This window comes from Zalophus californianus, chromosome 4, assembly GCF_009762305.2.
Source record: "Zalophus californianus isolate mZalCal1 chromosome 4, mZalCal1.pri.v2, whole genome shotgun sequence".
NCBI classification, from domain to species: domain Eukaryota; kingdom Metazoa; phylum Chordata; class Mammalia; order Carnivora; family Otariidae; genus Zalophus; species Zalophus californianus.
Genome location: NC_045598.1, coordinates 64,040,236 through 64,066,495, shown reverse-complemented (window position 1 = coordinate 64,066,495; position 26,260 = coordinate 64,040,236). Strand labels below are relative to the sequence as shown.

General features: G+C 44.6%; 1 protein-coding gene across 1 annotated transcript in view; it reads right to left on the bottom strand.

Moving 5' to 3' along the window:
• Positions 1 to 26,260, bottom strand: part of ST6GALNAC5 (ST6 N-acetylgalactosaminide alpha-2,6-sialyltransferase 5) — a 173,938-nt gene that overhangs the window by 15,646 nt on the left and 132,032 nt on the right. Inside the window, exons 3-4 of the mRNA XM_027578869.2 lie at positions 8,369 to 8,778; positions 1,818 to 1,925 (exon numbers count right to left, since the gene is read on the bottom strand). Of these exons, the coding sequence (XP_027434670.1) occupies positions 1,818 to 1,925; positions 8,369 to 8,778 (518 nt within the window). The remainder of the gene's footprint in view (positions 1 to 1,817; positions 1,926 to 8,368; positions 8,779 to 26,260) is intronic.

The following is a 26,260-nucleotide window of genomic DNA, read 5'->3' as shown; positions in this document are numbered from 1 at the left end:
CCGAAGAGTTCTTGGAGAAAGCAGGCTGTGAGAGCAACCACTGAACCTTTGGGATGGAGGTTGGGGAGCAGACCGCCTGAGCCGGTGGCAACATAAGGTACACCGATAGTCTCTTGACTCCCTCGTTAGCACCATTCTGAAAGCTGTTTCCCTCCTACGGACGTGAAGTCGTGATGAGCTAACTCAGAGCAAGAGAAATGACAGGTTAACTTGCCTTTCATTTGTTTTCCATAATAAATGGAATATTTTCTTGAACACTCTAAGTCATTAACATTTCAATTTATTCATGCTCTTTCTCTCCGGTGTCCTAATGGCAATATTACATAATTATACCTGCCATATAGCTATCAAATTTGATGGCTCTTTGCGTGCCCATAAGCACCTGCTCCCACTGCCTTTGTTAGCCTGTTGGGTTGAGGAGGCAGTTTGCTTTTTTTTTTTTTTTTTTTTTTAACACTATCCTACCTTCTCTCTGTACATGGATTGCTAAATAGGGAAACAGGGCCAGTGAGTTAAGTGACGAGGGAATGGGTGGGGATCCAAGCTAACTCTTGCCATGTGCGAGGCGCTGTTCCAAGCACTTTATGTATATTAACTTGTTTAATCCACCGGCGACCCCATGGCTGAGTCTACAGTATCATCACGTCCACTTCTAATGAGGAGGAAGCTGAGCCACAGGGAGACCGAACAAGTAGCTCAAGGTCACACTCGGTTAGGAAGTGGCCAGGCAGAGCTGACTGGAGCTGACCTCAGAACGCACACTCTTCCTTACACATCAAGTCATTCCTGGGGACCAGTGAGTCTCGGCAACTATCAAAGGCCTCTTCTGTCCAACCTTCTCTTCTGTGCCCTCTCACATACAAACTGGTACTACTGCTGTGTTGGGTCTTTGGGTTAAAGAGAGTGGGAGAAAAGTGGCAAAGTGGTAAATCAGCATGATTAAGTCCTTTCCTGTCCTTGCATCCAACCTCCAAACTGCAGATTCTGTGTAAAATGCCTATGGCCTTCAAGAAGTCATTAGGTTTCAAACACACGAAGGTATAAGTAAGAATACATTTTAATGAGCAAGTTCAAAATGCTCCCACCCCCGGTTTTGCCATTTGAAGATCAGGGTGGGGGCCATATGCAGGTCATCAGGCATTCCTGAAAAGTAGGGTACTTTCTGAATGTACCGGCATTGCTACTTTAAATCATGGGTGAATTTTCAATCAGGCTGCCACAAATCAGGCCCTGAGGTTTTCCTCAGGGCGTCTGTGGGTACACACCCCTGGCCGGGCACATGCGAGGCGGGAACTTAAGGTAGCAGCAGAGCTGTGTGTATGTTCCCTTTAAAGTGGTATAATAATTATGTCTGTGTTTTTTGACTTAGAAGCACAAACCAAGGCTACTGGGGAGGAAAAGAGGCTCAAAGCAATATTTTAATTTTAGAAAACAGGCCTTACTGTCAAAGAAATGGCTCTCTTTAATTCATTAAAAATTACCCTATTCCTTTCAAATGAGAATAAAACTAATATTCTTTAATGCTTACTCATCATTAGTATTATGCCAATTATTGCATTACTTTTGGTTGATAAATATTCAGAGGATAAATGAAGCCCACAAGATGGATTAATTCTCCAGCAGTACAAACAAAAACTTTCAATATTTTATATCACATAATTAAATGCTGTTTGTTGTTTCTAGAACCAGAACTTGGGACATGTTAATTAATTGCTTCAAGAAGACAGACATGTTTCATGGTTGGTATTTGGAATCAGATATTTATAAACCCTGCACGACAATGCTGAGATGAATTACACTTGCAGAATAAATCCTACCTGCAGAAGTCTGGGGGCACCATGCCATAAACATTGATCCTGTCACAGAGCTCCAGTGCAATTGTCATTGTGAACCAGCCAGTGCTGAGCCAAGTGTTAGAGATCTTCCTGGAAGGAACAACAATTAAGTCCGCAAGCTGGTAAAGTCATCATTATAACCATTACCATCTTAAATCCTTTTGGGGCAAGGCTGACGATTAACACATACTCTCTCTCTGTCCAGTTGGTAAATAGCTGAAACTTTATCAGGTAGAAATCTCTTACCAACAGCATCGTATTCCACGGTACAGTGATAAATGATATTCATGTTCTACCATGGTGGATTATGACACGGAAGGATGCTCAAGCGACTTCTACATCATCAAAGATGATGATCAATGTTGCAGGGTTTAAATGCGTATGACCACAACCCAATTTCTTGTAAGATGACAATCCCCGTGTGTCAACTCTTTCTTTATTAACTAGAATACTTGACTAATTAGAAATATTCCTTGTTCCCCAGGCAGGCTAAATGATGAAGAACTTATTAAATATGTATAAACACACAGATGTGTCTATGTATTGATTGATATCTACTGATTGATCAAACAATCTTAACGTAAAAGCTTCCCTTCAATTAGACTAATTAACATTGACATTTTGAATGAATGTCTTTCCTTGGGAAGACTACATTCATTTGGGAAGGGGCTAATTACTAGAGGAAAAGGACCACAGGAATGCTTATGCTTAATTGAGCATTTGCTTTATTTTACCTCAGAACATCCAGAGCCCTCTAAAACTTATTTTATTAGAAGATCAAATTGACAAAATTTAAGAAATGAATCTGTGTGTTCCTAAATTCATTCATTTGCCCATTCAAACATCTGTACTGAGCTCCAGCCACGTGCCAAGCCTAAGGTTAACTGTGGAGACGTGACATCAAGGTCTAATTTGACCCTGTGAGAATGACCCAGTCTACCATGCTTTGCTGCTGTGGATATTAATTTCAATTCTTAGGGGGTTGCCGCCTTTGCTTTTTTTCCAGTGCTTATGGCATGCCTCATTAGCCAGTTTCAAACACCTTATCCCCAAGGTCAGACTGTCTGACTTTGTCCGGCCGTAGCACCGTATGTGATGTGATTACCAGAGTTGCTGAAAAGCTTTTCCTCTTGTGCTGTGTAGCACCCCTCTTTGAGAAGGAAGAAGGCTTTTTGTGAATCAGTTTGCATAATTTCCATTTCACATATGGGCCCCCAAAACCCCATAAAAAACCCAAAAAAGCAAAGAAGCATAATAAGGAGTCCTTTATTTTGTCAAATACCTGACAGGAATGGGTGATGTAGTCATGCCTGAGTTCGTGGTTTCCACTTTGTAGTTCTTAATCCCTTTACTCATTTTAGCTTTCCATTCCATTGTCCCCTGAGCCAGTACCAGCCCAGGAAGTACATTTTAAAAGCTCCTAAAGGTGGGAACACCATGGGTTTGTATGTTGGCTGTTCTATCACAGGCCGTCTGAATGACCTAAGGTGGGTTATCGCTCATCTCTGAGCCTGGATTGCCCATCTATCACGCAGGCCTGGGAAACTCTATCTTCCTGGGCTACTCTGCCAACTAAATGAGAGAACACCATAAAAGGAATCCAGTGTGGTGTGTTGATACATCGAGACCCCTTCCTCCTCTCTTGGTTGCCAGATTGGAGGAAATGAAGCAAATAATTCAGCCATTACTTTCAATGTTTTCTTTTTTGTTGTTGTTGTTGTTGTTGTTTTTTTAACATCCCCGAAGAAGCTGATATCTTTCCAATATGCAGCTACTGACTCTGGTGTAGGATCCACCATCAATCATCTGGGCAGTAAGTATGAATTTCTGGAGCCTCCAGCCTACATAGCTATTAACAATCCTCTTCTTTCTCACCAAGCCTGTGTATTCATAAGAACTCTGGGACTTAGGGAGCCTGGGTGGCTCAGTCAGTTGAGCATCTGACTCTTGATTTTGGCTCAGGTTGTGATCTCAGGGTCGTGAGAGCGAGCCCTGTGACATGCTCTGTGTTGGCTGTGAGCCTGCTTGGGATTCTCTCTCTCTCTCTCTCTCCCCCTCCCCACCCCTCTCTCTAAAAAAAAACTCTGGGACTGAAGGAGGTGGGGCAGAGCAAAGCTAGCTGACTGGGGAAGGAGGCGGGGAGAAGATTTCTTGCCTCAAGTTAGATTCTGTCTTCACCTCTGGGGCTGTGACAGTGCAATGGCCCAGTGTTCTTGACTCACACTGGGTCAGTGAATAACTGGGAGCTGGTGAGGACCAGGAAGAGACTGTGTCCCTACGCTTTTAAGTTGTCGGAAGTGCCGAGAGGGCTCTCCCAGTGGCAGAAACTCCCCGTTCCCTTAGCTCACCACTATCTAAGGCACAGCCGGAAGTCCAAGAGGGCGTGGCTCTACAGAACGAGGTTTCATGCGTAAAAATGGGGGAGAACGCAGAGTGAAGGACGAAAGAAACTCAAGTGAAGAGTTCTTTAAAGTGCCACTTGCAATTCCCCAGACTCCTTAAATAAGAGCCTTTTGGGGTCACATGCTATCAAAATGCAACTGCCTTGCGCTGTCTTTCTAAAAAGATTTGAACTCTTTTTCCAACAAAGGAATATCTACTGTTTTTACACTTAATCAGCTATAACGAAGGAATATGAAGAGCTGTCATGTGCTTATTAGGGAAAATTATCAGATATTCTTTTATATGATGAAGTAACACACTGAGCTGAGAATTCTATAGTGCACACTAAATTACAATTAAAGGCCTTTCTGCTCCACCAGAATCTCATTTATAATCTCTATGGAAATATTCTTCCTGCAGTTATTTCATTTATGCTTCCTTTATCTAATTACTTTAATATTGGTTCTGAATCATATTTTCCTAATATACCCTTATTCAATTAGAAAGTTATTTTCAAGTACAGTTACTTTCTAATATCAAAGAATACCACTTGGCCATCTCTGTCATTTGTCACGCTTCTTAATTGCTGATTCTTCCTGAGCCATTTCTCCCCCCTCCACTTTTAAGTAGGGTGAAACTTCTATAAATCAAAATCTATTGAATTATCCTCTTTTTTTCCCAAAATAATAGCCTGAAATGAATGTCCTGATCATGAGATGTACAAAATTAGACATTCCACATTTTGTGTACCTGTAATACATCTTCCTGTTTGGCTGTGTTTCAAGAAAAGCATACAGAGAAGAAATACTCCTGGACCCCCAAATGTCTTGTGTTTTAATTTTCAGAAACACGTTTGTTCTAAAGGGCTATTTCTGACTTGGTTCTCTTAGTTTGGAGTAGTCAAGTTAAGAATATGGACACATGAGAATATTGAGCCAATACAATATTAGCCTCTTTAAGACAGTTTCTTAAAGGTAAGAGGCACAAAGTTTCCAGAAGTGAGACTGTAGTTTGGCACCCTACAAATCCATAAATGTGATTCCCCTGAAAAGGGACTGTATGGATCCTTGTGGATGGGTGTTTGCACGTGAGAAGCCCAGTAGCCAGTCCACGAAGACTTGGTTCCCTCTACCAGCTGGGCTCACCAGGGAGACAGACCCACTGAACAAAGTTTTCACTGGTCAGAATTTAATAAGCTTAGTGAACAGGATATGTCTCCATGTGAGTGTGTTTCCTAAAGATCTAAGTGACCAAAGGATGGAATGACTGGTCTCCAAGTTATCAACTTAAAATGATCCCTTAAGAAGATCCAGAGCAGTGTGTAGTTATCTTAAACAGCTTAGACTGCAGCCGTGTTTCAGGAATTCTTAAATTTAGCATACAGCCATTAAACTAAAAAGAGGGAAAGTGTTTTCTATTGAAGAGTGTGGCTACTTATTTCAAATTTTCCAACCAGCAAAAATGAAACTGTAAATAACTCCTGTCATTCTTCTTCCCTTACTCTGCTGGTTAAATAACTCATCAAATGAGTGATAGTCTCTCTAGTTTGTAGTTTTTACAGGGCAGTAAGTAATTGGATTTCTTGATGACCAGGATCCCCTATGTGATCTACTGGCTGGGCTAACCACAGAGTCCTCTGGGCCTCTAGAGAAGGAGGCCACAGGGCCAGCAGCCAACTCCCCCCTCTTCTGTCCACAAGATGCCATGCTCACCCTGGCCTGGACCTGCTGCCAAATGGTCCCAAGGTTTCCAGAATTTAAAAAGAAAGGTCTTTCACACAAAGAAGTTGGGGCAAAGTTTTGGTCTTTCTCTAAGACCCTGTTCTCTGATAATGAGCTGCCCAACCTAGGCTAGCCATGGATTTAGTACTTTATGTTCTTCATTTCATTTATCATGTCGCTTTTGTTTTGAGAAATCAACCCAGCAACAGTTTTTGTAAGAGAAGGGAGTAAATTACATCATTAAATGTATATTAATTATAAAATTACATGTTTTAGAATCAAGGAAACAAATTTAATCAGCAGACCAGTCCTATGAGCCCAGTCACTATGCCCTTTTTCTCATGAGGTCACTGCAAGGTTAGGTAACTTGTCCGAGGCCGCACAACTAGTGAAGGAGAGTCAAAAGTCCAGCCTCGAGCTGTGTATTTAGATTACATTGCACCGCGCCTTTTGATACCTAGCTGTCCTTTCTTTTTCACCTAGGTTGGGCCAGCTAGTGGCCTTTTGTCTTGGCCTTGTCAAGGGCCACTCCCCCCACTGCAGCCAGCACATTCTCTCACCTCCGAGCCCTTGTACCCATAAGGAGGTTTCCCTCTCCTTCCCAGCTTCTTCTTTACCTGGATAAATACTTATTGGCCCAGGACTCAGCTTAACTACATCCTTTTGAGAAAGCTTTTTCCTCATTCCCTTATATCCTAGACGAGCGCTTTTCCCAAAATATTTTGACCTATAATGAGAAATACATTTTACATCATGAGCATATATACATATGTGCATGTGTATGGTTTTCATTTCATTTTATTTTTTAAAGAGTGTAATTCAGGGGTGCCTGGCCAGCTAAGTTTGAAGAGCGTGTGACCCTTGATCTCGGCATTGTGAGTTTGAGCCCCACGTGGGGTGTAGAGATGACTTAAATAAATAAAACTTAAAAAAAATAAATAGGAGCACCTGGGTGGCTCAGTCGTTTGAGCAACTGACTCTTGGTTTCAGCTCAGGTCATGATCTCAGGGTCCTGAGAACGAGACCCGTGTCGGGCTCCACGCTCAGCAGGGAGTCTGTGTGAGATTCTCTCCCTCACTTTCCCCCCGTGTCCCTCCACCACCCCCATGCACACACCCCTTCTCTCTCTCAAATAAATAAGTGAATAAAATCTTTAAAAAAATGAAGTGTGTAATTCAGTGTTTTTTTTTTTTGTATATTCACAAGGTTGTGCAATCATCACCACTAATTCCAGAACATTTTCATTACCTCAAAAAACCTTATAGTGTATTTTTATATGGGATGAAAGCTGATATTGATGGTTCGATTCCATTCCATTCCATCCTATTTCACTGCATTAAAAAAAAAAAATCTTACAGGGCGCCTGGGTGGCTCAGTCGTTAAGCGTCTGCCTTCTGCTCAGGTCATGATCCCAGAGTCCCAGGATCGAGTCCCACATCGGGCTCCCTGCTCAGTGGGAAGCCTGCTTCTCCCTCTCCCACTCCCTCTGCTTGTGATCCCTCTCTCGCTGTGTCTCTCTCTGTCAAATAAATAAATAAAGTCTTTAAAAAAAAATCTTAGTTACTGACTACATTGATTTCATGTCCCATTACTGAGCTGCAACAGATAGTTTGGAAAACTTTGCCTTAGACTATGGCAGGCCCCCTGTCCTGCATGTCACAGCACCATTTTCTTTCACTTGCATGATGCTTACACCCTGGTGAATATTTGCCCACCTGGTAAAACTTTATTTTTATTTTTTAAAAGATTTTATTTATTTATTTGATGGAGAGAGACACAGCGAGAGAGGGAACACAAGCAGGGGGAGTGGGAGAGGGAGAAGCAGGCTTCCCGCGGAGCAGGGAGCCCGATGTGGGACTCGATCCCAGGACCCTGGGATCATGACCTGAGCTGAAGGCAGACACTTAACAACTGAGCCACCCAGGCGCCCCCCGGTTAAACTTTATATTCCAGGAAGTGAGGGCCTATCTCTGTCTTGTTTTCGACTATATCCCCAGTGCATGCTGCAGTGGAGGGGTAGGTACTCAATAAATATCGGTGGACTGAATACATGTTTGCTTCGAAAAGGAAGAATAAACCCATACCCTCCGTGTGTCAGTGTTCACACAAGTAAAAGGAAATGCAATAAAACTATTATCTTGCACTTACTACCAGGGTAAACCAGCAGCTGTACAACCTGTTCCTCCAAAATAGGGCCTTGGCCTCAAATTATCCACACAGTGTCTCAGTGCTTCATTCACTTTGTCTTAGAAATTCAGTTTGAGCATCTGGGCAACTAGGACCCCCTCGAGGCGGGCTCTATCAATGGCATGAGCAGTGGGGCCACCACAAAAAGCCTTAGCCAACGTTTTGCTTTGGGTGACTTGGCCAGAGAGGACATGTCCTCGCCCTTCCCTGTGGCCCTGCCCCTCCCCAGCCCGCGCCCTCTACCTGTCTTTGCCAGTCTCCTGCTTGAAGAGCTCATCGAACTGCAGCATCTTGTGGCGCGTGGTCATGAAGGCCTTCAGCCGTGGCAGCACCTGGCTCAGGAGTTGCAGGTTGTTGTAGACCTGGCCCTTGCCGTCCCTGCGCATGTAGCTGCTGGGGCCCCAGAAGATGAACACGGTGCCCTGGCTCACGTTGAGCAGGTCGTGGCGGTTGCGGAGGATCCTCTGGATGCTGGAATGCGCAATGACCCTCAGGCTGGTGCGATTGCCCACGTCGCGCCCGTAGCCGCGCGTCGGGGCGTCATTCATGCGGATGACGCACTCGGTCTGGTCGATCTGGGGGCCTTGCCGGCTACGCAGCAGGTGCCCGGAGCTGGTCACCAGGGCACAATCCCTGCAGTGCATTTTTAGGGGCTAGAAAGCAGAGGGAGAAGGAGGCCATCAGCAGGCCCCCCTCACTTGGCACCAGCGGGTCATTTCGCTGCCGCAGGAGCCTGCCAGCGCCCCCTCTCCTCCCTCCCATGCCAGCATCTATCCCTTCTGCTGTGACCCATCAGCCCTTCCTTACATTCTCTCCCATATCGGTTACAAGGAGCGGATGACAAGACCGACCTGTCAAACCCTGGGCTCTGGGCTTTACTGATACTAACTAACCAACTCCCCATATCAACCCGCTGAGGTCGCTGTCACAGCCATTTTCCAGAGGGGAGTTCTCAGGCTTGGAGATGTTAAGAAATCTGCCCAAGGGTGCATAACTAGCAAGTAATGAAGTCACGCTTTCAAACCCAGGTCTTTCTGAATCCAAAGTGACCCCCAAACGAAGTAGAGCTATACCACCAGTTGCTGTGACATGAGCTTGGAAGCTCTTAACTCACCTTATTGAAAGTTCAGCAGTATCAATATTCTTGGCTGTTGTACAAATATGTTTATCCTAAATAAACATCGCCTGAGAGTCACACAGGGGAAGACATGCACGTTGTAATCCCTCGGGTGCCATAACTTTGAAATGACAACTAGGATGGTTTTAAAGAGAGAGGGAGTGAGACTGAGTTGGTCCGTCTTCAAAAATGTAAAAAAAAAAAAAAAAAGCCTCAAGCTCAGAGCCACCGACCTCACCCAGTGAACACGTGCCCCTTGGAAGCCCACCAGGGACAACTCCAAAGACAACGCTCATTTCAACACCTTGAACCAATGATTTGCTTTCTGAACACCTATGTTCCCACACATTAAACATTCCCCTGTTCATGTATAATGAGAAATATCTCTTAGCTGCTGTTTGAAGATATTGTAATTAGGGCCTGAGGCCAAGGCTGGCAAATGCACAGGCAAATGACAATCAAGAATGGTTTGAAGCGAAGTAAGTCAACCAGAGAAAGACATGTATCATATGACCTCACTGATATGAGGAATTCCTAATCTCAGGAAACAAACTGAGGGTTGCTGGAGTGTGGGGGTTGGGAGGGATGGGGTGGCTGGGTGATAGACATTGGGGAGGGTATATGCTATGGTGAGCACTGTGAATTGTGTAAGACTGTTGAATCAAAGACCTGTACCTTTGAAACAAATAATACATTATATGTTAAAAAAAAAGAAAAAGAAGAAGATAGTAGGAAGGGAAAAATGAAGGGGGGTGGAATTGGAGGGAGAGATGAATCATAAGAGACTATGGACTCTGAAAAACAGAGGGTTTTAGAGGGGAGGGAGGTGGGGGGCGGGTTAGCCTGGTGATGGGTATTAAAAAGGGCACGTACTGCATGGAGCACTGGGTATTATATGCAAACAATGAATCATGGAACACTACATCAAAAACTAATGATGTAATGTATGGTGATTAACATAACATAATACAATCAAAAAAAAAAAAAAAAAAGAATGGTCTGAAGGAAAGTTGCATTGTTACCCGTGCCCCAGAGCCTCTGCCTTTCCTCCCTGCGAACACTGAACCCGACACACTGGCTCCCTGCGTGGTCTTGCAAAGTAGGAGCCAGTTTAGTGCTTCTATTTACTCCGGTAGTTTCCTGAGCCATAGCTCTGCCTTCAGAACCAGACAAGGGCACCTGAGGACAGCCACCTTCCCTCACTGTATAGTTGCCGAGGGCACCAGCTCTGGGGCTTTCACGACGGGTCCAGCCTTGTCTCCGGTACCTATTAGCTGTGGGACCTTGGCAAGCCACTGACCTGTGAGACTCTCAGGTTTCTCATTTCCAAATGAGGGTAATGAATGCCCCAATCTATCTTGGTAGAATGAAAATGTACACAGTATTAGACCAGGCCATTCGAAATTGACAGTATTTGAACAATAGCAATTGCAGGGGGTTGAACCCAGTGTTTACATAGGATCATTGGGTAATGAGACTGTCATTGGGATTACCTGTCAGAGTGGAGTGAGTGCAGGCACTCACTAAGTCAGTACTGATCACTTCGGGTTGATAATTGACATGTAAGCTTATGAAATGGAGATTCTACCATTGCAAATTCTCATCATTCATTTGACACCCAGTTACTCTTAGGTAACAGACACTATAATGGGCAGTAAGAATGCAGATGGAATGCAAAAACAGAAACCCTTCAAAGTTTATACTTTAGTGAGGGACAGTGGGTCAATCAAAACGTGCAATAAAGCATGAGAGGATGAGGCAGGGGACTGCGTGAAGGTCTTAGTAAAGGGGGCTGCTGAGAGCACAGCAAGGCGGTGGGCACAAACGAGAGAGAGGCCACTTTTGCTAACGGTGATTAGATGCCTCCATCGGCCAGGCACTGTGCTGAGCTTTTTATGTAATTGCATTGGTTCTTCAAATAACCCCATAAGAAAGGTATTATATTGAGGGTGGAGCAAGATGGCGGAGGATTAGGAGACCTGGATTTCGTCTGGTCTCAGGAATTCAGCTGAATAGGGATCAAGCCATTCCGAACACCTACGAACTCAACAGGAGATCGAAGGGGAGAGTAGCAACAACTCTCTGAACAGAGAAGCTACCACTTTCTGGAAGGTAGGACGTGCGGAGAAGTGACTCCAAGGCGATATTTGGGAGCATAGACGGCGGGGGAGGGGGCCTCCATCAGCCGCTTCTGGCAAGTGCTAGAGCCGTGGAGCACAAAATCGGACCTTTTAGAAGTCGGCTCCGCTGAGGGACGTCGCTGCAGTGGCTAAGCGGGGGGTGGAATCCTCCCGGGACGTGTGGTCTCAGGACCTTTGGGGTCACAGAAAGACCAGGGGTGCCTGAGTGCGGCAGAGCTCCCAGGTATCAGAGTGGGGAAGCTGGCTACAGAGACGGAGCTGAGGCGCGGGCTCTCAGCTCGGGGTTGCCATAAACTGTGATCCGCGGCCCAGTCGGGCCACTGCTCCTCCAGCAGGGACCCAACAAACAGCAGAGCCGGGGAGACTCCCCTTCCTCCCCCGGGAGGAGCGGTGCGGAAGCGCACCGCAGGGATCTGCTGGGTTTGGAGACTCCACACGGGGTCGGGTGCCGGACATAGAAACGCTCTATCACAGGCCGGGTGAGCACGGAGTGCGGCTGGAGACCGGGGACACGGGAGTGACTGCTTTTCTCTGGGGGCGCACTGAGGAGCGGGGCCCCGAGTTCTCAGCTCCTCCGGGCAGAGATTGGGAGGCCACCATTTTCACCCTGGTCCTCCAAAGCTGTACCGAGGGCTTGCAGGGAACAAAAGCTCCCGAGAGCAAACCCGAGCAGCTTGCTTAGCCCGGACCGACAAGGGCGGGGCAATTCCGCCTCCGGCAAAGACATTTGGGAACCACGGCAACAGGCCCCTCCCCCAGAAGATCAGCACGAACAGCCAGCAAGCCAAGACCAAGTTTACCGATCAAGGAGAACGGGAGAACTCCAGCGCTAGGGGAATACTGCACATAGAATTCATGGCTTTTTTTTACCATGATTCATTTGTTCATCAAAGTTAATTTTTTTAACTGTTTTTTTTAATTTTTCTTTTTCCCTTTTTCAACCAACATCTTATCAATCCCTTTTTTAAAAAAAACATTTTTTATTTTTCATTTTTAGAGTCATATTATACCCCTTCATAGTAGTTACCCTTATTTTTGGCATATATATATAAGTTGTTCTCTCTTTAAAATTTTGAGATAGTTTCCTCTAACAGATCAAAATATACCCTAAATCACTAGTGTATGGCTTTGTTCTAGTCTCCTGCCTGATCACATTCTCTCCCTTTTTTCTTTTTTTTTTTTAAATCTTCTTCTTTCTTTTTTCAAACAACTTATCAATTCCTTTTATAAAATCTTTTATAATTTTCATCTTTACAGTCATCTTCCATCCCTTCATTGTATCAACCCTTATTTTGTACATATATGTCTTTCTTCCTTTAAAATTTTAGGAGGCACTTTTTTCTAACAGACCAAAATACACCCAAAATCTAGTGTGTGTCATTGATCTATGCACTAGCCTGATCATATTTGATCATATTCTGCTTTTTTTGTATTGTTCTGTTTTTGTTTTTATCTTTTTTTTCCCTCTTTCTTTTTTCTTTCTTTCCCTTTCTTTTCCCCTGGTTTCAGGTCTTTTCTGATTTGTATACAGTGTATTTGCTGGGGACGTTGTTAACCTGTTAGCATTTTGTTCTCTCATTCATCTATTTGCCTCTGGAAAAAATGACAAGACGAAAAAAATCACCCCAGCAAAAAGAACAAGAGGTAGTACCGTCAGCCAGGGACCTACTTAATACGGACAGTAGTACGATGTCGGACCTAGAGTTCAGAATCATGACTTTAAAGATACTAGCTGGGCTTGAAAAAAGTGTGGAAGTTATTAGAGAAAACCTTTATGGAGAAATAAAAGAACTAAAATCTAACCAAGTCGAAATCAAAAAGGCTATTGATGAGGTGCAATCAAAAAATGGGGGCACTAACTGCTGCCTCAATAAATGAGGCAGAAGAGAGAATCAGTGATATAGAAGACCAAATGATGGAAAATAAAGAGGCTGAGAAAAAGAGAGATAAACAACTACAGGATCACGAGGGCAGAATTCGAGAGATAAGTGATACGATAAGACAAAACATTAGAATAATTGGGATCCCAGAAGAAGAAGAGAGAGAGGGGCAGAAGGTATATTGGAGCAAATAATAGCAGAGAACTTCCCTAATGTGAGGAAGGAAACAGGCATCAAAATCCAGGAGGCACAGAGAAGCCCTCTCAAAATCAATAATAATAGGTCAACACCCCGACATCTCATAGTAAAACTTACGAGTCTCAGAGACAAAGAGAAAATCCTGAAAGCAGCTCGGAAGAAGAGATATGTAACTTACAATGGTAGAAATATTAGATTGGCAACAGACCTATCCACAGAGACCTGGCAGGCCAGAAAGGACTGGCAAGATATCTTCAGGGCAGTAAACGAGAAAAATATGCAGCCAAGAATACTATATCCAGCTAGGCTGTCATTGAAAATAGAAGGAGAGATAAAAAGCTTCCAGAACAAACAAAAACTAAAGGAATTTGCAAACACAAAACCAGCCCTCCAAGAAATATTGAAAGGGGTCCTCTAAACAAAGAGAGAGCCTAAAAGCAGCATAGATCAGAAAGGAACACAGACAATATACAGTAACAGTCACCTTACAGGCAATACAATGGCACTAAATTCATACCTTTCAATAGTTACCCTGAATATAAATGGGCTCAATGCCCCAGTCAAAAGACACAGGCTATCAGATTGGATTAAAAAACAAGACTCATCAATATGCTGTCTGCAAGAGACTCATTTTAGACCCAAAGACACCCCCAGATTGAAAGTGAGGGGGTGGAAAACAATTTACCATGCTAATGGACACCAAAAGAAAGCTGGGGTGGCAATCCTTATATCAGACAAATTAGATTTTAAATCAAAGACTATAATAAGAGATGAGGAAGGACACTATATCCTACTTAAAGGGCCTATCCAACAAGAAGATCTAACAATTGTAAATATCTATGCCCCGAACATGGGAGCAGCCAATTATATAAGGCAATTAATAACAAAAGCGAAGAAACACATTGACAATACAATAATAGTGGGGGACTTTAACACCCCCTGACTGAAATTGACAGATCATCTAAGCAAAAGATCAACAAGGAAATAAAGACTTTAAATGACACACTGGACCAAATGGACTTCACAGACATATTCAGAACATTCCATCCCAAAGCAACGGAATACACATTCTTCTCTAGTGCCCAAGGAACATTCTCCAGAATTGATCACATCCTAGGTCACAAATCAGGTCTCAACCAGTACCAAAAGATTGGGATTATTCCGTGCATATTTTCAGACCACAATGCTTTGAAACTAGAACTCAATCACAAGAGGAAAGTCGGAAAGAACTCAAATACATGAAGGCTAAAGAGCATCCTACTAAAGAATGAATGGGTCAACCAGGAAATTAAAGAAGAATTAAAAAAATTCATGGGAACCAATGAAAATGAAAACACAACTGTTCAAAATCTTTGGGATACAGCAAAGGCAGTCCTGAGAGGAAAGTATATAGCAATACAAGCCTTTCTCAAGAAACAAGAAAGGTCTCAAATACACAACCTAACCCTACACCTAAAGGAGCTGGAGAAAGAACAGCAAATAAAGCCTAAACCCAGCAGGAGAAGAGAAATGATAAAGATCAGAGCAGAAATCAATGAACTAGAAACCAAAAGAACAGTAGAACAGATCAACGAAACTAGGAGCTGGTTCTTTGAAAGAATTAACAAGATTGATAAACCCCTGGCCAGACTAATCAAAAAGAAAAGAGAAATGACCCAAATCAACAAAATCATGAATGAAAGAGGAGAGATCACAACCAACACCAAAGAAATACAAACAATTATGAGAACATATTATGAGCAACTCTATGCCAGCAAATTAGATAACCTGGAAGAAATGGGTGCATTCCTAGAGATGTATCAACTACCAAAATTGAACCAGGAAGAAATAGAAAACCTGAACAGACCTATAGCCACTAAAGAAATTGAAGTAGTCATCAAAAATCTCCCAAGAAACAAAAGCCCAGGGCCAGATGGCTTCCCAGGGGAATTCTATCAGACATTTAAAGAAGAATTAATACCTATTCTCCTGAAACTGTTCCAAAAAATAGAAATGGAAGGAAAACTTCCAAACTCATTTTATGAGGCCACCGTTACCTTGATCCCAAAACCAGACAAAGACCCCATCAAAAAGGAGAATTACAGACCAATATCCTTGATGAACATGGATGCAAAAATTCTCACCAAAATACTAGCCAATAGGATCCAACAGTACATTAAAAGGATTATTCACCACGACCAAGTGGGATTTATCCCTGGGCTGCAAGGCTGGTTCAACATCCGCAAATCAATCAACGTGATACAATACATTAACAAAAGAAAGAACAAGAATCATATGATCCTCTCAATAGATGCAGAAAAAGCATTTGACAAAGTACAGCATCCTTTCTTGATCAAAACTCTTCAGAGTATAGGGATAGAGGGTACATACCTCAATATCATAAAAGCCATCTATGAAAAACCTACAGTGAATATCATTCTCAATGGGGAAAAGCTGAGAGCTTTTCCCCTAAGGTCAGGAACGCGGCTGGGATGTCCACTCTCACCACTGCTATTCAACATAGTATTAGAAGTCCTAGCCACAGCAATCAGACAACAAAAAGAAATCAAAGGCATCCAAATCGGCAAAGAGGAAGTCAAACTCTCACTCTTTGCAGATGATATGATACTGTATTTGGAAAACCCAAAAGACTCCACCCCAAAACTGCTAGAACTCATACAGGAATTCAGTCAAGTAGCAGGCTATAAAATCAATGCACAGAAATCAGTGGCATTCCTATACACCAACAACAAGAGAGAAGAGAGACAAATCAAGGAGTCGATCCCATTTACAATTACACTCAAAACCATAAGATACCTAGGAATAAATTTAACCAAAGAGGCAAAGGATCTGTACTCAGAAAACTATAAAATACTCATGAAAGAAATTGAAGAAGACACAAAGAAATGGAAAAACGTTCCATGCTCATGGATTGGGAGAACCAACATTGTGAAGATGTCAATGCTACCTAGAGCAATCTACACATTCAATGCAATCCCCACCAAAATACCATCCACTTTTTTCAAAGAAATGGAACAAATAATCCTAAAATTTGTATGGAACCAGAAGAGACCCCGAATAGCCAGAGGAATATTGAAAAAGAAAAGCAAAGCTGGCGGCATCACAATTCTGGACTTCCCGCTCTATTACAAAGCTGTCATCATCAAGACAGTATGGTACTGGCACAAAAACAGACACATAGATCAATGGAACAGAATCGAGAGCCCAGAGATGGACCCTCAACTCTATGGTCAACTTATCTTTGACAAAGCAGGAAAGAATGTCCAATGGCAAAAAGACAGTCTCTTCAACAAATGGTGTTGGGAAAATTGGACAGCCCCATGCAGAAGAATGAAACTGGACCATTTCCTTCCACCACACACAAAAATAGACTCCAAATGGTTGAAAGACCTAAACGTGAGACAGGAGTCCATCCAAATCCTAAAGGAGAACACAGGCAGCAACCTCTTCGACCTCAGCTGCAGCAACTTCTTCCTAGAAACATCGCCAAAGGCAAGGGAAGCAAGGGCAAAAATGAACTATTGGGATTTCATCAAGATAAGAAGCTTTTGCACAGCAAAAGAAACAGTGCACAAAACCAAAAGACAACCGACAGAATGGGAGAAAATATTTGCAAATGACATATCAGATAAAGGGCTAGTATCCAAAATCTATAAAGAACTTACCAAACTCAACACCCAAAGAACAAATAATCCAATCAAGATATGGGCAGAAGACATGAACAGACATTTTTCCAAAGAAGACCTCCAAATGGCCAACAGACACATGAAAAAGTGCTCAACATCGCTCGGCATCAGGGAAATCCAAATCAAAACCTCAATGAGATACCACCTCACACCCGTCAGAATGGCTAAAATTAACAAGTCAGGAAATGACAGATGTTGGCGGGGATGTGGAGAAAGGGGAACCCTCCTACACTGTTGGTGGGAATGCAAGCTGGTGCAACCCCTCTGGAAAACAGTATGGAGGTTCTTCAAACAGTTGAAAATAGAGCTACCACATGATCCAGCAATTGCACTACTGGGTATTTACCACAAAGATACAAATATAGGGATGTGAAGGGGTACGTGCACCCCAATGTTTATAGCAGCAATGTCCACAATAGCTAAACTGTGGAAAGAGCCAAGATGTCCATCGACAGATGAATGGATAAAGAAGAGGTGGTATATATACACAATGGAATATTATGCAGCCATCAAAAGGAATGAGATCTTGCCATTTGCAACGACATGGATGGAACTGGAGGGTGTTATGCCGACTGAAATAAGTCAATCAGAGAAAGACATGTATCATATGACCTCACTGATATGAGGAATTCTTAATCTCAGGAAACAAATTGAGTGTTGCTGGAGTGGTGGGGGGTGGGAGGGATGGGGTGGCTGGGTGATAGACATTGGGTAGGGTATGTGCTATGATGAGCGCTGTGAATTTTGCAAGACTGTTGAATCACAGAACTGTACTTCTGAAACAAATAATGCAACATATGTTAAGAAAAAAGAAAAAGAAGAAGATAGCAGGAGGGGAAGAACGAAGGGGAGTAAGTCAGAGGTGGAGACGAACCATGAGAGACGATGGACTCTGAAAAACAAACTGAGGGTTCTAGAGGGGAGGAGGGTAGGGGGATGGGTTAGCCTGGTGATGGGTATTAAAGAGGGCACATTCTGCATGGAGCACTGGGTGTTATGCACAAACAATGAATCATGGAACACTACATCAAAAACTAATGATGTCATATATGGTGATTAACATAACAATAAAAAATAAAAAAACTGCTCCTACAAAAAAAAAAAAGGTATTATATTATCACCCCTATTTAACTAATGAGACTGAGGGATAGAAAAGTAAGGAACTTGCTCAAGGCCATACAGTTAGGAAGCGGTAGAGCTGGAATTCACACCCAGGAAATCAAACTGCAGAGCCTGTGGGATTAACCATCACAGCATCACGGTGCAGTAGAATAAATCAAACATGTGCCATGAGATGTTTTAAGTCATTGTCTCCTTCCCTTCTTTCCTCTCGCAACCCCAGAAGCTCAGTGATGCTGTTTCTTAACCAGTAGTGTTGTGTTTGCTTTTAGGGCATTGGGCTGGCTGGCTGGAGTAAAGTGACAAAGGTCTTGCATCTAATACGTCCATTCTTTGGAGCCCCATTAATAGCAGACCCACTAATGAATGAAGTGAATGAGAGTAAAATGTACTTAAGACCAAATCTTCCTGGGGCGCCTGGGTGGCTCAGTCGGTGAAACGTCTGCCTTCAGCTCAGGTCATGATCCCGGGGTCCTGGATCAAGCCCTGTGTCAGGCTCCCTGCTCCATGGGGAGTCTGCTTCTCCCTCTGCCTGCCACTCCCCCTGCTTGTGTGCTTGCTCTCTCTCTCTCTGACAAATAAAATCTTAAAAAAAAAAGACCAAATCTTCCTTTTGAGGAATAGCCACATTACAGTTGTGTAGAATCCCCTCAGGAAACTCCTGAAACCTGGAGTTGGAAGCCCTTCTGAATCCCCTGAACAAACTGCTGGGGGTGAGGGGCAATTTCATGGGCCAAAGGATGGAGGAAATACTTAATTTTCGTTTTTCTGATTTTACCTGCACATTCCACACAGAAAGGATGAAGAGGGGAAGTTAAACGATCTGTTCAACCATGGAGCTCCTTTCAAGTCTCAGGCACTGAGCTTGGTGATATAGATAAAAAGATCTGGTCCTTCCTCCCAAGGGGACACACAATCTAAGGTGAGCGTGCCCCCAGATAAGCAATTACAGGACCATGGAGTAAGTGCTAGAATGCAATTAGGCACAAGGGACCAAAGGTGAGGGAACATCTGGAGGAGATGGAGAGGAGGGGGACAGCCGGGAAAGGACCATGTGATGGACACCAACAAATGACATGACTGTAAAAAAGAGGCAGTGGTTGATGGGGTCACAAGACAGCAGAGGACAAGTGAAACCAGACTTGGCAAGTGTTCTCTGGATTTGGAGGCGTTGGCCACAAGACTCCCAGTTGAACCGAAGGGGCAGAGCCTGAGCTCGGTTGGCTCGGAAGGAAGTGGAGGAGGGAGCTTGGTGGCAAGGACGGATGGAGGGTCGATGGTGGGGTAGGTGGATCCTCAGGGCAGACTGGGACACTCAGGGTGACCAAACCACCCGGTTTATTAGGGGTTGTTTGGGTGTCAGCATGGAAAGTCCCGCATCCTGGGAAACCTCTACTTGTGGGGAAGCCCACTAAAAAAATGTCCTACAAGATCGACAGGGGCATCGGCAAATACCATGTTACTCAGTGAGGATTAGGGTCAGGAAACCAGGGTCTGAATTTTGTAAGTCAGGTCCTTAACGTTCTCACCCATAAAACAAAGAGGAGATCAACTAGATACTTGTGGCCACATGACATTCATTCGTTCATTCATTTAAAAGACACTTGCTGAGCACTCAATACCCGTGAGGTACCGTGTAACTCAATACATTTGTTTAATAAGGTCACTTCGTAGGATTTCATTCCATTGGAGCCTAAGGCCATTGGAACTTGCTTTTTCTCATCAGACTCACCTTGAATTATCATCTTGAATTTTCTAGCGTGACTGATAATTACAAGACATTGTGCTTATTTTTACTGGGGAAAACATTCTGAAGAAAAGTCCCCGCATCTCTCTCCCCCATAATTATTCTGCTGCGATTCTCAGAACACAAGCAGGTTGACAGGTGAACCCTGTGTCACCTATGGAAATTCCTGTGCCTTCTGTGTTCCACCTCTGTGCAAGTGAGGCCAGTGGAAGGCCCTTCCAGGGAAGGCCAAGTTTCCTGACTGTGCCGTACTGGTCCTCTGGCATTACTGGGCACCACCCAAATATGCTGGGTCCACCCAGTCCAGAAATCCCTCCCTCATGATTCCTGCCCATCTGTCTGAGCTCCGAGGTATTGATTACCTCAGGCAACAACACCCACTCTTGCATTGTGCAGATGCACCAAACAATGCGCAAAAGATTGAAGTCTGAATTATGCCTTAAGTGTCTTTTGGTAAGTGGTGCCAATAAAATGACAATAGCTGTTCTAAACAGAATGTTACATTTCCCGCAGCTGAGATGAGCATGTACCAAAGGCTGAATCACTTCCAAAGGAGGAAATGAAGTCTGTTTTCTGCCTTTGGAAGGACTGATGATGTCTTGGGAGGCAGGATGACTAGAAATTATACAAACTCCATGACCCTGTTTCTCAGGATACGTTACAGTCCTCCCGGAGAGCCATGCGCCTCCACATCTCAGTATGATTATAATCCTTAGTGTCTTAATGATATGGGTGGAAATATGCATGCCTTGGTGAGTTAAGATTCCTGATGCAGCGTTCACATACTCTTCCCTTAAGCACTCAGTTGCTGGGTTGATGAATCACTGAGCAGAGGACGGGAAGGTGAACTTGCAGCTCTGCTAGCGGGCCTGGGAGCTAAAGCTCCATGGAGGACACAAGAGCAGAGGCGGCTCCTGGGGAACCCACTGGCTAGCCAGACCTTCTCTCTGACTTCCTCCTCACAGTGCTCAGTCTCCTGATTCTGGGGGACATTTTCCTTAAAGCCCCATTTAGTGAGGTATTCCATCGTTTGGTAAGACACACGGGCACCCATATTAGATCACTCCAATCTTGGTCATCTCTCTTGCTTCCTGACCCATAAGAGGCACTCAGTTAACATTGACTAGATGGATAGATCGATAAATGAGTGAATGAGACCCAACCGCCTGCCTTGTCTGTTCTCTGAGAAAGCCAGTCTCCCGAGATATAAAGAGAAGGCACGATGTGGTGCCCTAACCAGGTATTTGCCTGAAGACCCCAGCCCTCTGTTCTAGATGCCATGGAGAGAAAAAGTGGGGGGGGGGCGGTATAATGTGAAAGCCTCTGTCTGCAGAGAAGGAGGCTGTGGCCCTTTGCCTCAAGCCTCCCCGTCCAGGGAGCCATAATGGCCAGAGCTGAGGGCACTGCTTGGAATTAATGGCTGGCTAGGAAAATGGCCCAGGACACAGTGAGGGCCATTAAGCCCAGCCAGTTATTAATCCCCAGTAAGAGCTTGATGCCAAGGTCATTAGAACTGTTGTGAAGTAAAAAATGCCCCGGAAAATCTACAGTGCGTGGAGGCCACTGGTGCTCAGAGCTGCAGCCTCGTTAGGCCCCAGACGTGGGTCGTACGAGCGCCCGTGGGAGGCGGGCACGCTGGCTATCTGGGGGGGAGCGTGCACGGTGCAGACGGGAACACACAAGGAGCTTACCATTTTATTTTTGCCCTCTGCTAATGTGTAAGCGTTTGTAGTAATCCCAGTACCTAAGACAGTGGCTGCAACGTAGTAGGGGCTCAGGAATGTTTTAGAATATTTTAGAAGGTGTGAATGAGTCTCTCCTTCCACCTACTGCCCCCCCGACCCCCCCACCAACTCCCCAAATCAAAGAACAAAGGAGCATGCCATCTTGCATCACAACTTACTCCTTTGGGCTCAGACAACAAGAGCAATCCTTGCTTGAGAAGGCAAGCTCAGGGAATCAAGGTCTGATTTCTGTCACAGCCCAGAGAGCAGGAGCAGAAGGAATTCTCCCTGTGACCCAGCTGAGGCCCCCTGAGCCTTTCTTAAGAGAATAGACCAGGCCAAGTCAAATTAAACTTGACACCTAAAACGCTCAGTGATGTCCTTGCAAACATTTGCAGCATGGCAATCTCAGGCTTCACTTTTTAAAATTCTGATTTATTTGGCAGAGGGAAAGGTACCTCAGAGCATAATGTCCATTAGCTCAGTAATGAGACCAGTCTTGCTCTGGGAGCTGCTTGTTGGTCTGGAGCAAACATAAGATATATTAAATGGCTTCAGGTGTTTCAAGAATCTCTGCACTTTTCAATCTGATGTTTTCCTGTAATTACTGGGCTTTTATTAGCTGTCAATCTCGGTTCAGCTTGACATGGGTATAAGCCACACTGATTATTTAATGTGATTCCCTAGAAAAATGTTACTCTTTCAAGCTGCTCTTCTCTTTCAGTGACAAGCCCACCCACCAGCCTTCATTGCCAAGAAGTCCTCCTCTCTCCCCCCAGCCCAATTTTTGTGATTTACCTCTACGGGTTGCCTGAAGATGAGAGCTCCACGGGCAGGAGGCAGTACCGAGCAGTGTTTAAATTACAGCCTTTGGAGTCACTGGCTTGAACCTGCTTCTTCCTCTCCTTAGGTGGATAATTTTGGGTGAGGTGGCTTAGTTTTTCTGAGTCCCTGTTTTTTCATCTGTAGTATGAATATAGTAAAGCCAATCTCAAAGGGAAGGTTTGCCATAAGGCATACCTTCCACCCAGTTTCTCAAGATAAAATTCAAAGCTCATTCTTGATACCACTCTCTCACCACCTGCTAAAACTCTTCCAGCCCTCCTGGATCCATCCTTGTACACGTATCCCAAACCTACCCCTTCTCACTGAATAGCGTCACTGGCAGAAATCTCAGAGATTGTTTAGGCTAATAATTTTTAAGGTGTGGTTCCCAGACCCACAGTGACAACAAAGTCTAGGAACTTTCGAGAAACGCAACTTCTCAGACCCCATCCTGGACCTACTGACTCAGATGCTCTGAGGTGGCGTCCAGCAATCTCTGTTTTCACAAGTCCGCCAAGTGATTTCTGATGCATCCTCAAGGTTGAGAACCCCTGGACCAAGCCAGGATCCTCATTTTACAGAGGAGGGAGCTGAAAGTCAAGAGGTTATGTGATTTGCTCAAGGTCACACCCTAAAAGAAGCACCTGGGATGAACCCCAGGTCTCCTCACTCCTACAAATCTAAGAAAATCCGCCTACATGCATAGACTGTTCAAAGTCACTGGGACACACTGAAAAGGAATCATGAGTTAGTGGTGCACTGAAGCTGGAACCCACAGCTGGAAGTGGTTTTGTGGAAACAGATGAGTAAGAAGGCTCATTCTTTAGCAGCGCTGCCTACCCCTGCACCACCTGCCTGCCTATTTGGAGTAAGCAACTAGGAACAGCTATAGAGCAGGCAAACCCCGCATTACAGGGAGAATGCCCGCGCATGGCTGGTAGCTGCTTTCACCCCAGGAGGTGGGCTACGGGGGTTCTCTCCAGCCAGCGCAGCCCCGCGAAGGTGTGGCCAGACTCAGATACCCATTGTGGGTTAAACAGTGTTCATCCAACAGCCCCTTGCCGCGCACCCACCAAGCAATGTTAAAGTCCTACCTGTGGACGTGACCTTGTTTGGAAAAAGCATTTTTGCAGACGTAATTAAGAGGTAAGTCAAGAGCTGGTCACACTGGATTAAAGCAGTCCTTTTGTCCTTAGAAGAAGAGACTCAGAGGCACAGCAACACCCAAGGAGAACACCCGCGGTGAAGGAGGCAGGGGTCACAGGGAGGCATGTACCAGCCAGAGGACGCTGAGGCAGCTGCAAGGTGCAAGGTACGATTCTGCCGTAGAGCTTTCAGGAAGAGCCCGGCTCTGCCAAAACCTTGATCTCGGACTTCTAGCTGCTGTTCTAAGACAACCAGGTTGTGGTAATTTGTTCTGGCAGCTCTAGAGACAAATACACTGTTCCTAGGCGGTCTTCAGCCTCTGCCCCCCACCCCTGCCATCCCACCGGCACCCCCACCCACGGCAGCTTTCATCCTTACACTTCATGCCCCACATGGCTGCAAGGGTGAGAATTTTAATGCAAAGAGCACGCCACTCCCCTGCCCTACTTGAAGAGTAAAATCCAAATTATTTACCTGGTCGGAGCCTTGCCCACCTTGTGGCCCTCAGCTCCATTCACTTGCCATTCTCAGCCCCATAGATGGCTGATCTCCTTTCTGCCACTGGGAGAGATCAGGTGCTCCTTCTCTGCCCCTAGTCTTTGTTTCTCCAGTTATTCAAAGGCCTGCTCCTTCTCATCTCTCAGGTCTCACCTTGAAAGTCATCTCCACCCAGAGGCCCTCCCTGACTGCTTTAATTGGATGGGGTCTCCCCCACATATTACATAACAAAGATATTAACCACTAATAACACCGACAAAACACTGATATGCCAAGCACTGTTCTAAACACAATACATACATCACCTAAATTAATCCTGAAAACAGCCTTGAAAGGCAGGTTCTACCATGGTTCTCATTTTTATCAGACGAGCTGCAGGTTTATCACGGTCCTCTTATGCACCATCCTGTTTATTTCCTTTGGCACTTACCACAGTCGGTAATGATTTACATTTTTAATTTCTTTATTGTCTGTCCCCGCCACTAAAACCCGAGAGCCCCAAGAGCAGAGATCATGATGTATGCATGACGCACAGCAGGCACTCACAGATTGTTAAAGAAATACTTGATTGCCTGACTTTCTCGGCAAGCAGTAGATGACTTTTCTCTGTCCAAAAAAGGTGCGGATGAGTTGTCAGAGAGACAAGCCCATTTCCAGGGCCTGTTTCTTCTCTGGTGTGCAGGACAAGGGCTGAGGGTAGAGGATGCCTTTCAAATAACCCCCTGCCTGAGTCCCCTCAAAGGTCACTCCTGCGCAATTCCTTCCTCTAGGAGGAGAGAGGATATATAGGCCTCCTGTGCTCATTAAAACAAACAAGAAGCTGCATTTTTATCAGGGTAAGGTGATATTTAATGCTGCCAGACAAACCAGATTCCCCCAAACTGGCTTCTTTGGCCCCTGCTGCATTTGAAAGGGCCTTCAGGTAAGCACAGCATGGTCCAAATCTGATAACTGATATCGGATGGTCAAAAACAAGAGAATTATGAAAATGTGGGGGTTCCACATATAGCTGAATTAAATGGAGAAAAAAAAAAAAGCTATGGCTTCAGTTGACCAGATGAGTAAACAGTCTAACCCGACAGATCATTAAATTTGTAGAGTTCAAGTGCAAAGAGTCAGACTTGGGTTCAAGTCTCCGTTAAGTCGTTTATTGGTAGGTACTTCCCTACTCTGAGTCTCAACTTTCTCATCTGTAGAATGGCATGGCAGACACTCAGGAGGGTGCAACTAGTAACTATCATGGCTTAATTGTTACAGATACAAAAAGGACTCTCCTGAGTAACACGTTACCTGCCTCTCCTTACGTCCAGTCACTCAATGAACCTGCAAACTCTACCTGTTGTATCTCTGTTGAATTTGATCTTTTCTACCCACCTGCACCTTGCTTCCCCCTGCCCCCCACCCCTGCTTCAACCCACTATCTTCACTGGATCACCGCCAGGCCTCCTACATACGCTTCAACTGTCCACCTACGTCAGGGAGGCCTTTCTATAAAGCACATCTAATTAGGACCTGCTTGTGCTTAGTATCCCTAAATCCTAAAATCCCTGAGTTCCTCCTGTTGCTTTGAGGACGAGGTCCTTCCAGTGGCTTACCAGACCCTCATATCCCCTTCGGTCCTTCTTTATCCCCCACCCTCTCGTAGCTCTCCATACTCCAGTCGCATTGATTTTGACTTTGTAGCTCCAAGTGGCACTATTCATAAGGCTTTGCCTTGGGGCCTTTGCACATGCTTTCTCTGGAAGCCAATCTGGCTCAGTTATAAACTGGAACAATGATATCTACCTCGCAGTGGGATTCTGTGGCCTAACTGAAATAATCACAACACTCAAAAGTCTCCTTTGACTCCTCCTCTGCCTCCTCTTCTCCCGACTTTTGTAACTCCTTCATCACGCATTCAAAGCATCACATCCTCAGAGAACCTTCCCTAAACTCCAAGACTACTTAGCACCGTTTCTCCTTTTCTAATTCTCACCATGTCAGCAATCTTTGAGTCAGTGACTCTCTTCCCCACAGAATGGCAAGGTTCTTCAGAACTGGGTTCATGTCTGTGT